An 11,980-nucleotide genomic window follows, 5' to 3' on the forward strand; every position below is an offset into this window, starting at 1 on the left:
GTTGGTTCCCCCTTAGCTTACTAACTAACTTCAAATAATTTAGTTTGCACACCCTCTCTAATTCTAAGTCAGTAAGATGACATGAAGTGAATTCTTAAAAATTATGAAGGAATCGTTCGCTCCGCTCACTCCGCCCTTGCGATTCTTAAAATCAATTCATCTCATCTAACTATTACTTAGTTGTAGTTAACCGTTTAAACTGCTTTCTATTGGTTGTCCTTAACCTTGCTATCCTCTAAACAATCAACCTATAATATAAATTAAGACAATTACTGATTCTTTAACCATAAACCATTAACATTTTTTATTGAAAATAAATCATCTTTACAATCACAATAAACAAGTTTAATATCCCTTTAAATATTGTGTATTGGAGATTAAAGAATCCAAGATGTCTGGCGGCGAATGGGGTAAGTCATGTGGGAACCATATTTTGTTTATTCATGAAGTATGTACACCCATTTTCTTGTATTCAACAACCTGCATCACTCATGTTTCAGATGACGATGATTTCGAGCCCGCTGCTCCGGGCATTGCGGCCACTGATCGTCTGGAAGGGGAAGACGAAGACAACATAAAGGTTCCCAATCATTTTCTATCTTTAGACTTCAGTAAGAGAAGTATTCAGGCTTAGGTAGTATACTGATGATGACTCAGTTAAATAAAAAAAATCATTGGGAAGGTATTTAACCTGAAATACCTGCTGAGGTAATTGCTATATTTAGCCAGAATATATAATCATATGTTTTTGGAGAATTCCACAGAGACTTGAATGTATGATGCAGATCCCAACAGCTGCCCCTTTAATAGTTGCCTGTGGCCTCAGTTGGGTAAAATCAGTCTTGACCCTGAAAATAAAGAAAATACAACAATTTATGGGCTGCTTAACACGTCATGGAACACAATTCAACTATTAAACATGATTTGTCGACGATATTTCAACTTTCTATAAAATCTAAAAATCCACTAGGGTAATATAATTGACAAGAGAAGAAACTCTTCAAAACACAGTTCGTCATGAAACAGATACATGTCCAGTTCAGACATGAATTTTATAGTAAAAATACGAATCCTAAGCGTATCACTGCGTTCTGCGCATAGATTAATCATTTTTACATCGAAATGACACAACAATCTTACCGAATATTCCAAATTGAAGCAGAAATCCGATTTAAAATATACACACTATCGCCAAAAGTTCGCCATACACAGGTCCTTTCTACTAATTCTGCTGCTTTTATGAGTGCCTGAGTGATCCCGATGGTATCATCGTATTGTCGGGATCAATTCAAACGCTCATAGAAGCAGCAGAATTAGTAGAAAGGACCTGTGTATGGCGAACTTTTGGCGATAGTGTGTATATTTTAAATCGGATTTCTGCTTCAATTTGGAATATTCGGTAAGATTGTTGTGTCATTTCGATGTAAAAATGATTAATCTATGCGCAGAACGCAGTGATACGCTTAGGATTCGTATTTTTACTATAAAATTCATGTCTGAACTGGACATGTATCTGTTTCATGACGAACTGTGTTTTGAAGAGTTTCTTCTCTTGTCAATTATATTACCCTAGTGGATTTTTAGATTTTATAGAAAGTTGAAATATCGTCGACAAATCATGTTTAATAGTTGAATTGTGTTCCATGACGTGTTAAGCAGCCCATAAATTGTTGTATTTTCTTTATTTTTAGGGTCAAGACTGATTTTACCCAACTGAGGCCACAGGCAACTATTAAAAGTAAGCCAGGGGCAGCTGTTGGGATCTGCATCATACATTCAAGTCTCTGTGGAGAATTCCTGTCATTTACATAATATATTCCGGAACAACCTATTTTTGACCACAACCTATTTTCGACAGCCTCCTGAAAATGGGTAAAACACTTCTATTTTGCATCACTTCCGGTAAAAATAAGCTCCAATTGTTAACCATAACAGTAGAACTGTCAGAAAACTTCATTTGAAAAAGAATGGGAATGGTAGTGTTAGAAAAACTTAAGTTATACTTGAAACAACCAGGGCTCTCACTAGGCTGAAATTTTTGGGAGAAGTGACTTCTCCCTTCAGTCAATTAAGGAGTAGTGGGGAGACTTTAGGGAGAAGTGATACTTTTCGTAACACCTGAAACAAAAACTATGCCATACCACACACCTAAGTTTATATTCACATTCGAATTAATTGCTATAACTATATAAAATGTTCACAAATAATGTATCATTTTTGGCTCAGCAAAAGTGTATTTGTCAATGTCACATAGTTTATCTCCAAATAGCATCTAAAATGAATCAAAAACCAAGACAGCTAAGGATTTGAAACAATCAAAATGACCTTAAAAATGAACTGTCAATATAGTAGGGGGACAAATCTTATTTTGTTACTTTCGGGATGGGTACGAATGTCACATTCAGCTATGCTGTTATATTCTTGTCTTTGGCTAAATCATTTTCAATATGCTGACATTTAAGAACCAAATGACATTTAAATCACTGTTCTTGATGAAAATTTTACTAATACATAATGGGAGGTTGAATAATTAACTCGGAAAATTGTTCTGACAAAATGGCGATCTCGCCGTTTTTTTAAAGTCATAAACAGGAGAAAAATACTGTAAGTAAACACTACATAAAGCAAAAAAAGAAGATATTTTTATGTTTACAAATCATTTTTTATTATTTCATTTTATCATGAACATTTCACTAAAACCAATTAAATATTTGTTGATACGTTATGTGATTGATTTTCTTAGCGCCACCTTGCCGATGGCCCGAGATGGCTATGACCGTCTGCTTCAAAAGCAACAATGTTTAAAATATCTTGCATTGTTTGTTCAATACATATATCGTTTTAACTTCTTTAATGCTTGACAAGATTTTTCATAATTATGTCGCCTTTTCAATCTCATTTTAACAAACTTATATCATTTGATCAGGGTCTTCTCAATGTACATTCTGATTGGTTGACCATCAATAGCTCCGCCTACTGGCGATGTTTTGGTAATTGGATGACACGGCCCAATTATCGGATTAGGAGATTACCTAATTTTATGAATGGCTAATTGCGGTATTTTGACTAATGTGGCAGTGGCCAATGACTCACTGATTGACAGATTTACAATATGCTATTTTTTTCGGCGAAGCCAATGTCGCTTTGATAATACAAATGGGCGAAGTCTGGGAATTTTAGGCGACCACTTCGCCCAAGTCGCCCCCTCGCGAGAGCCCTGAACAACACCAATTTGTCATTTTTAATTAATGCCAAGTTAGACCCTTCGTTTAAAATGATTTCACATGTAAAATACTTCTTTAAAATTGTGTTGTTTTTGTTTGCCAGATCTTACATATCTACCAAAGCCTAAAACCTATGCCCTATTGTGTTCTAAGTATAGTGTACAACATTAAAAGCGCATCAAAATATGGTATGTTGCTTATTCTAAAATTAATGAAATTTATCTACAGGTAACTATATTGAATTACATTTGGGCGCTCAGTTACCATAAAATTATACATATTGCAGCCTAGGCAGGTCATATGAGGCTCATTCAGAGTTGGACCAGTGATAACAGGGTTTATGATGGGAGAATTTATCATTTTGTACCCATGTGAAAGCCATTAGAAGGGATGATGCATTCCTTTGCCTCTCTTGTGGTGATAAGTAACTAAAAAGTGACTGTATGGTATATATTTAATTACTCTTTTTTTTAAAAATAAAATACAGTTAAACAGTTTAAACAAGTTATACAAATTAAAATAAAAAATATTGTGCACAAACTCTTGTTGCGAAGTATAGTTAAAGGTCATGGTCGAAAGCATGTTGTATCTAGATCAAATACAACATGTGACAGCCGCCATTTTGGATTCAAAATGTAAACAACAGACGATTGAAACAGATTTTATTATTTTGTTTTTTAAAAGATGAATGATTGCTGTAAATGGTACACACAAACATTTATTTTTTATTATCACTTATTTATGATTAAAATGTAAATACAGTCTGCAAAATAACTTTTCAGATGAACTTGCCCTTTCGGGCATCTCCCTGGCAATTTTAACTTGCCCGGACCAATTTTCACTTGCCCGAATAAATTTTTATGTCGACATCTGTGTTGGCATTATCTTTGGGTACAGGATGTTTCTTTCCTGGTTTAGCACCAGGAACATATCTCAAAAATGACATTTTCTGATTTATGACCTTCGTCTTTGAAACGCTTGCATCAGACTGGTTTAAATCAAGCGTCCAATCGGCTTTCAATTTTATACGCATAATTATAAGCGTCTATTGATTCGGACTGCGGAGTAAGTGTACCAGTTGATACAGACCGCGTAAAACGTCATCAAATTTAGCGACTTTTACAAAGTCGAGTAATACGTCATCAAATTTAGCGTATTTACTTTGTTTGTTGATTTTCGGATAAACGATTTCGTTCTCTTTTTTCACTTGCCCGATCGGGCAAGCAAATACGATTTTTTACTTGCCCGGGGGGATTTTTACTTGCCCCGGGCATCGGGCACATGGGTTATTTCGCAGACTGTAAATAATCCTTAGGCGGTCGAAAACCCGTTGTCCCGGGATAGTAAAATTACTGTTTGCTACATGATTTGTTTAGTCAATGAGTTCACTCAGGTTTTAAGGAACTGAAGTCAAAATTGCAAATGCATGATTTAATGGACTTCAACTTGTATTTCGCATTTTAACATACTTCGTACAAAAATCCAAATTTTGTGACATGATCAGATAAAAAGTATAAATTCCCACTCAGGTCTGTACCAGAGACATTTCCAAAGAAGTGGGAAAAAGGCTTGTCTCTAAATGGACACCATTAATACTGGATTCTTTTGTGACCTGCTTACTATAAATTTAAGTATAATTTATGTATTGAGTATCACTTTCTACATGAATTGTATAATATTAATTTAAGTAAATGAAATGTGATGATTAACATTGAGTAAAATACCATTGAATTAATCTTAACTGATTCATTCAAAGCATGGCAGACATAGGTTCAAAGTTATGGTGACCTTTACATGCTCCTGACATGCTACACATCAGATTCAAGGAATTCTTGTCTTGTCAATACTAAAATACTTCTGTAAAATTTACATGTAAAATTGTCTCCTTTCAGGACAGTTGGGATGCTGATGATGATGATAAAGAAAAAAAAGATGGGGATCCAGGTATGACACCAGGGCTTTTTCTAGAACCCATGGTTCCCACTATCAAACCCATTCTCAAAGCAAAATATATGATATTTTTCCCAATCTTTAGAAAAAAATACCAATCAAAATATATAAAAAAAAATATGAAAGACTTTTAACATGTACTGGTTCATTCAACAATCAACATCCTAATAAATTATCAGATGTAAAGTTTTAGGAATTATTGAATTCAGAAATCATTGAATTTCATTGCATTCAGAGATCAGTTTGAAATATCTGTCATGATTTATTGCAATAGATATTACACCCCAAGGTGCCAACTTCCAAGAAGATTGGGCCCATATAGGATTTGGTCTGTCAGTCTGCAGACCATGTCTGCATGCTCTTGACAAAAAAAATATTTATATTGTTTTTGAGGTCACTTTCAACAGTAAAATGAAAACTGTCTGCTCAACAACTTAATAACAGTTCGACCTAGAACCATAACTATTTTGTTAGGTGGCCCTTAATCAGTAGATCAGACTTATCAGTATTTCATGGTCACGGTCATGTGTCAGGAAAGCGGACGAACTGCACAATACCTTACTTAAGAATAGTTTGACCTTGGACTATAAAACTTCAGTTGATGACCCTATTGTATGCGCTTTTCGGCCCTATGGTTCACAGTTTTGACCCCATTCCTAATGCACTTTAGTCTTCATTTTCCTCAATGAACAGAATTTTATTCCATTTTTATTTTTAATATTTTATAAACCAAAAATCTCTCTCGATCTCGATCTCTCTCGATCTCGATCTCGACAGGTATTTTAAACTTCAGTGGTCCTTTAATAAACAATTTGTCTGATTGACACTGAATTCTGTAAATAAATATATATACACGTGTATAATGTATACACAAGTCAAACCATAAAATCTGGTTGTGTGATGTCTTTATTGAATGACTTGATTAAACTAAACTTGCTAATTATTTCAATGTAGCAGTGATGAAGGATTTATTCTTGTGCTTATTAAATTCAGAAAACGTGTGAATTTATTAAAGCTAACATGTATTTTTATTGACTTTAATTACTAATTGCAGCTGATGGCTCAATGAAAGCAGTTCAAAGAAAAAAGAAGAAACCATTAGCTGAGAGAATAGCAGAGAAGGAAGCTGCACGTCTTGCTCAGTTGGAAGAAGAGGTAATGCTGTTGTCAACTGTTGCATTAGTGTGAATAGCCTTGTAAAGATACCTTAACATAATAACAATAAATGGTCTGATATATTGGTCAAATGTGGAAAATTTCAGGAAAGTTAGTATTGAGTTGGTGTAATAATGTTAAATACTGTTAAAATGCCAGTCAATGTGTACGTTCCCCCTTTCTGTGAGTGTACAAAAATAAACATTAATTTTTGTTGTTGGAACAAAATTTATATTGACTAGATTGCTTAAAGAATTGGGCTGAATATCGGCCCCAACAAAAGGACGGAAAATCTCTTTTGATGCTTTCATTCATTATAAAATATGTCTATGAGATGCAACCCTTTTAAAGGGTATGTGTGTTTAATTTTGTCATATTTAATCTCAATTCAGAAAAAAGCAAGTAAAGGTTTAACACCGGACCAGAAGAGAGCTGAAGCGGAGCGGTTAATAAAGATCCAAGAACAGGCAGACTTAAAGCTTGCCAAAGAAGCTTTCGGTACTAACTACAACAATTAAGCTTACTTACTACAACAATTCAGCTTTCTTAATATGAAAATATAATATTTTGACAATATCAACTTTATAAACTTCTTTTATATCAATTGTAGTTACTTCCCTTTGATCATAACTTTGATCAGTAATAAAAGGATTGCATGAAATTAAATGAAGATTTTTTCTTGGAAACTTGGAAAATGTTTTAAATCCAATGTTAATCCACATTTGTTTCGTTTACACTTTTGACTTTTCAAATATTAATAAAATAATGGCAACTAGTGAATTTTTTTAATCATTTTTACTGCCTCTGCCTTGCAAATTGGGAAAAAAGTTGACTGGGAAAAATACAAAATAGGCCATAATAGCTAATGAAACAAATCCAGGCATTGAAAACAGCTATTCAGTGCTTCTCAATCAGGAAATGTAGCAGTTCTGTATTGCTACTATCACTTTGTTTATGGTTTTTAAACAAAAGTAGCATATATTTGACCATCAAGAACTGAAGTATGTGGAAATCTAAAAAAAATAAAATGGTAGGACTTCAGATCACTCTTACTAGTGAACAACATGGTTTTGGTTTGCCCGTGGCCTAAATCCTTACGCTCAGGAGAGTTTTACTGAGGTATATGAAAAATTGTCGTTTTGTGTCCCAATTCAATATCCTCAATTGTCGAAATGGTGGAAATTAGAAAAACTGCCAAAATCCTGCATAAAATGCAGTTCCCCACTCCTTTTGTCAATCATTGTATCTTTTTTTTCTAATTATGGCATTCATGAATATTTCCTTTATCAAACTAAAGAATAACCATTCAGCAGTTTTAACAGTTTTTGGACCTTCAAAAATGAATAAATACATAAACAAGGAAATATAAGAAAACATTTTTTTATTTTGCCTAACGAAAAATAGTTGGCATTTCTTTGTTGTGATTGCAGTCATTTCAATGTATTATGGGGGGAATTGTTAATGTTTGTCATAAGTAGCATGAAACATGGTCCACTATTATGATCACAATGACATGCATAGATTAATTTGCACACTGCAGTATTCTGTCAGAAACATGATTACATGAGATGTGAGCTTAATTTAAACTTGTGTTGGTTTCAGGAGTGGATGCTACAGGTGTAGATGGAATGTTCCCTGTCACGGAAGAAGAATTCACCAAGTTTAGAGATGCCTTAGTACAAAAAATCACCAGTTTTAAAGTATGTATGCAATGAATTGAGTTGCATCTACATACAAAATACTGTTTTAAGTGCCTTTTTAGCTCACCTGAGCACAAAGTGCCCTATGTGAGCTATTGTGATAGGGTGATTGTCTGTCGTCAGCCTGTTGTCAACAATTTCCTTCAAAAGACTTCTCCTAAACCACTGGGACAATTTTAACCAAACTTCAGAGGAGTGTTCCTTGTGTGGTGCTTTCCCAGATTCCTTCAATATAAGTGGTTACAGGCTAAATTCTGGTTGCCATGACGTAAAACTTTGAAAATCTTCTTCTCAGAAACCACTGACCTAGTTTCCAATTTATTTCACAGAAATTTTCCTTAGGTATCCCTATATCAAAGTCCTTCACTCCATGTTGATACATAAAAGTGCACATAAAAATGCCTATATGGAAAACTTTGAAAATCTTTTTCTCAGAATTAATAGGCCTGATTTCAGAATAGTTTCACAGAAATACTTCTAAGGTGACCCTGTTTCAAAATCCTTCACCCCATGTTGATTAGTATAAAATGTTGCTGCCAAGGGGCGGGCTACTCTTCTCTATATTATGGAATGCTGCTTATATGCTCAAACACTGAAGTTGGTGGTGTGCAGGCTGTAACTTTGTCATCCACAGTGGGATTTTAAAATCACTTTAAAAAAATGTATGACATTTTTATGAATTTGTTTATAACTTAGAAACTGTTCAAGATATTAAGTTCAAACTTTCCAGACTTGTTCAGAGTAATAATAAGCCTTTTGTGACAAGTTATGTGATTCATGCTTAAATATTGTCAGATCTTTTGGCCTGTAAGTGTTGTATTCTTAGAAATTCTGAACTGTTGATGGAGATTGACAGGTAGATTCTTGGTTGTATACTTAATAACCTGCCTTGAAATTGCAATCCCTTTCAAATATGCCATCATTCGGTGGCCCTTATCACTCCTGTGATGGCTCAATTTTGTGTAAGAGTTATCCATCTAGCCTTACTGTTGTGTTCATGTTTTTCAGAGCTCAGACCAATATTCTTCCTTCATTGAAAAGTTATCTCAAGACCTTGTGATGGACCGTAAGTTTTACCAGTTACCTGCTTCTTGCTGCATGTGGTTTTAAGCTTAAATTTTATTGGAAAGACACTTAAGTAAATATGTAATACTATTGAACAACCAGCAACATAAACTTTATAAGATAAGTTATATTTAAACTTTGCAAGCCATGATACAAATAATATAAGCTCAGAGAGCCTATATAACGGATTATATTTTAACATAATGTAGAAATATAACAGTTGTATAATGGCTATAAAATCAAATGAATAGTCATAACATACATTACAAACATAATGTTAATACAGACTGTTTAAACTATTATATTCGGACTGAAACAATGAATTTGCGATCAAATTTTGTGAAGTTTCATCCATTTTAGTAAAGTACTGAAATACAACACACACATGCTGTATTTCTTGATTGCTTCCCATCACAAATACAACACATACATGCTGTATTTCTTGATTGCTACCCATTACAAATACAACACATACATGCTGTATTTCTTGATTGCTTCCCATCACAAATACAACACATACATGCTGTATTTCTTGATTGCTTCCCATTACAAATACAACACACACATGCTGTATTTCTTGATTGCTTCCCATCACAAATACAACACACACATGCTGTATTTCTTGATTGCTTCCCATTACAATTTGCTCAGAAAACCTCGGGATTTTGCTTTCAACAATTATTTTTTGCATGTTAAACTTTCAAAAGCATTTTATCTCAAGAGGCATTTCTTTTTAACTGAGAAGCACTAAATTGAGGATAATATCTGTTTTAACTCACAACTTGTAAGAAAAAGTATTGTATTTTTTAAATTTTGGAGGATATTCGCACGCTGCTGGGGAACAGAGTGGAAATCTGGGGGTTTTTTTACCCTGCCGGAGGCTATGGCATTAAAAATAACAATTTAGCTTGTACTCTGATTCTAAGCTTGAAATATTACTCCTTTACTTTTGTGTTTGTTTTGCAGTAACGGTTGATGACCTGAAAAAGATCAGCACAACTACAAATTCTATATTCCATGAAAAACAGAGACAGCAAAAGGTACATGTATATTCCTTCCAGCTCTTGTATTCCTCCTGTCAATGATTTAATTGTTCCATATCAGGAGCTAAACAATCCCGAAAAAAATATGTAGTTTAAACTGTGACAACAAGCGATGTGGGCAAAAAAGGAACTTGTATATCTCTATTTCCTTAACAGTGAATGAAATCGTGTAATAGTGTAATGTTCAAGAATTCTTGATTATTTGTTAGATGAATGTGACTATCAAATTCTAACCTTTTTTACAGTACAAGAGAGATTTTGCAAGGAGTTGGGTTTTAAACTGTTTACATATTAAAAAAACTGTTCACATATTTAAAACAAATAATGCTATGAATTATTGACTTTTAGTTTTGTATTAGTTAGTACAGTTGGTTTTTGGATGTTTAATGCTGGCTTATTCATTTCAAATGAGTTGGTAAACCTGTCATACTTCATACTGATTCATAAACAGGACATGATATGCTAGTCATAACATTATAAAGCTAACAATAACATGTACTTTGAATTGATAAACTTGGTTTTAGAGTTCACTAATAAAGACTTTCTTTATAGCTAATATATATGTGCTCCCAAAATATTTTTCTTTGTCACATTTCTTCAGTACATGTATATTACTTAGCTATTTACCAAACACAATAATAAAATATATATTGTGATTTGCCTGGATTAAAATGAATTGAAACTGTTTGGCAAATAAATTAGGATTATCCCATGTAATGTTGTTATTTTATTATTTATATATATATATATATATAAACATCATACATACATTTTCTCTCCAGGAAGTAGAAAAGAAGAAGAAAAAGAAGTCTAAGACGGTTGTTCTAGAACGGGACACAGACTTCAAGGATATTGCAGCAGCGGGCCGAGGGGACTATGACGACAGTTACTATGACGACGACTTTATATAACACATGTTTGTAGCTTAGAGAAGCCAGCTTATCCTTAGACTACAAACTGCACATTTAATCATTAACTTAGGCCAATGAATCTAGGCAATATTTATTTATTTTCATCTGCCTATAAAGTGCTGAGAGGTGTAGATATGGTGCATGGTTATTTCTCAGATTTCGGGAGTGTGTTCAGTTTCAACTGACACAAGTGACATTTTTCTTTTTCATTTTTATGCAAACACCTATCAAAAGATTTATTTATATTCTAAGGGAAGGTCATTGTATTCAAATTATGCATTAAAATGGAGGATTATCGAATTTTTAAGTCAAATATTTGATTATACAAAATGGGGATCTGCGAATGTATTATTTTTACCAAACATTTCCTGATATTGTAAGATATTTATAAATGATGTGTGTATATCAATAAAAGTATGATTTGAACTCACAAATCGCAATGACTGGATGATGATTGTTTTCTATTCTAATTTCCTTGAAAAGATTACATCAAAAAGACAGTGTCAGTTGTTGGTATGGATGTTGACCTTGTATTGATTTACATCATGTATGTATGTGTAAGGCCATAAAAGTTGATGTTATCTCTAATTCATTTTTTTACTGTATGTACATGTAATTGTTTCTGTACGCCTGTAATCTAAATTATGTACATTTCAAAAAGCTGTTCTAATAAAGCAAATTTAAGCATAAGCAATTTGCTGTTATGAAATTGCAAATGTTATATGGGCAAGTGTTTTGCCTACATCCTTATCTAAAGCTTATTATGCGCCCAAAGGGTGGCATCTAATAGCATTCACACTGTTTGTCCGTGTGTCCATCCAGAACAAAACTGTCGAAACAATAACTACAAGGATATCACCTCGGATCATCAAACTTGAGTGGAAGGTTGTCTTTGACATTGTAGATGACCCCTATTGTTTTGCAGGTCAAAG

At 33.6% G+C, this 11,980-nt stretch overlaps 1 protein-coding gene across 2 annotated transcripts; it reads left to right on the forward strand.

Annotated features, from left to right (window-relative positions):
• Positions 1-286: 286 nt before the first annotated feature.
• LOC128226539 (eukaryotic translation initiation factor 3 subunit J-B-like) lies at positions 287-11,497 on the forward strand. Of its 2 annotated transcripts, XM_052936468.1 has the most exons (9): positions 287-410; positions 501-580; positions 5,117-5,168; positions 6,229-6,329; positions 6,722-6,827; positions 7,932-8,029; positions 9,038-9,095; positions 10,061-10,134; positions 10,920-11,497. In XM_052936468.1, exons 1-9 carry the CDS (start codon positions 392-394, stop codon positions 11,046-11,048), a joined length of 717 nt encoding a protein of 238 aa, XP_052792428.1. In that variant the 5' UTR covers positions 287-391; the 3' UTR covers positions 11,049-11,497. The 2 variants fall into 2 exon arrangements, with proteins under 2 accessions (XP_052792428.1, XP_052792429.1); XM_052936469.1 differs by lacking the exons at positions 287-410; positions 501-580 and adding an exon at positions 3,853-3,928.
• Positions 11,498-11,980: the final 483 nt, after the last annotated feature.

Source organism: Mya arenaria, chromosome 3, assembly GCF_026914265.1.
Source record: "Mya arenaria isolate MELC-2E11 chromosome 3, ASM2691426v1".
NCBI lineage: Eukaryota > Metazoa > Mollusca > Bivalvia > Myida > Myidae > Mya > Mya arenaria.

Bases quoted from the DNA above. Each gene is read 5' to 3' on its own strand.
- LOC128226539 (XM_052936468.1), top strand. The intron at 5,169-6,228 runs GTATGACACCAG...TACTAATTGCAG, and splicing joins AAAAAAAGATGGGGATCCAG to CTGATGGCTCAATGAAAGCA. The intron at 6,330-6,721 runs GTAATGCTGTTG...ATCTCAATTCAG, and splicing joins TTGCTCAGTTGGAAGAAGAG to AAAAAAGCAAGTAAAGGTTT.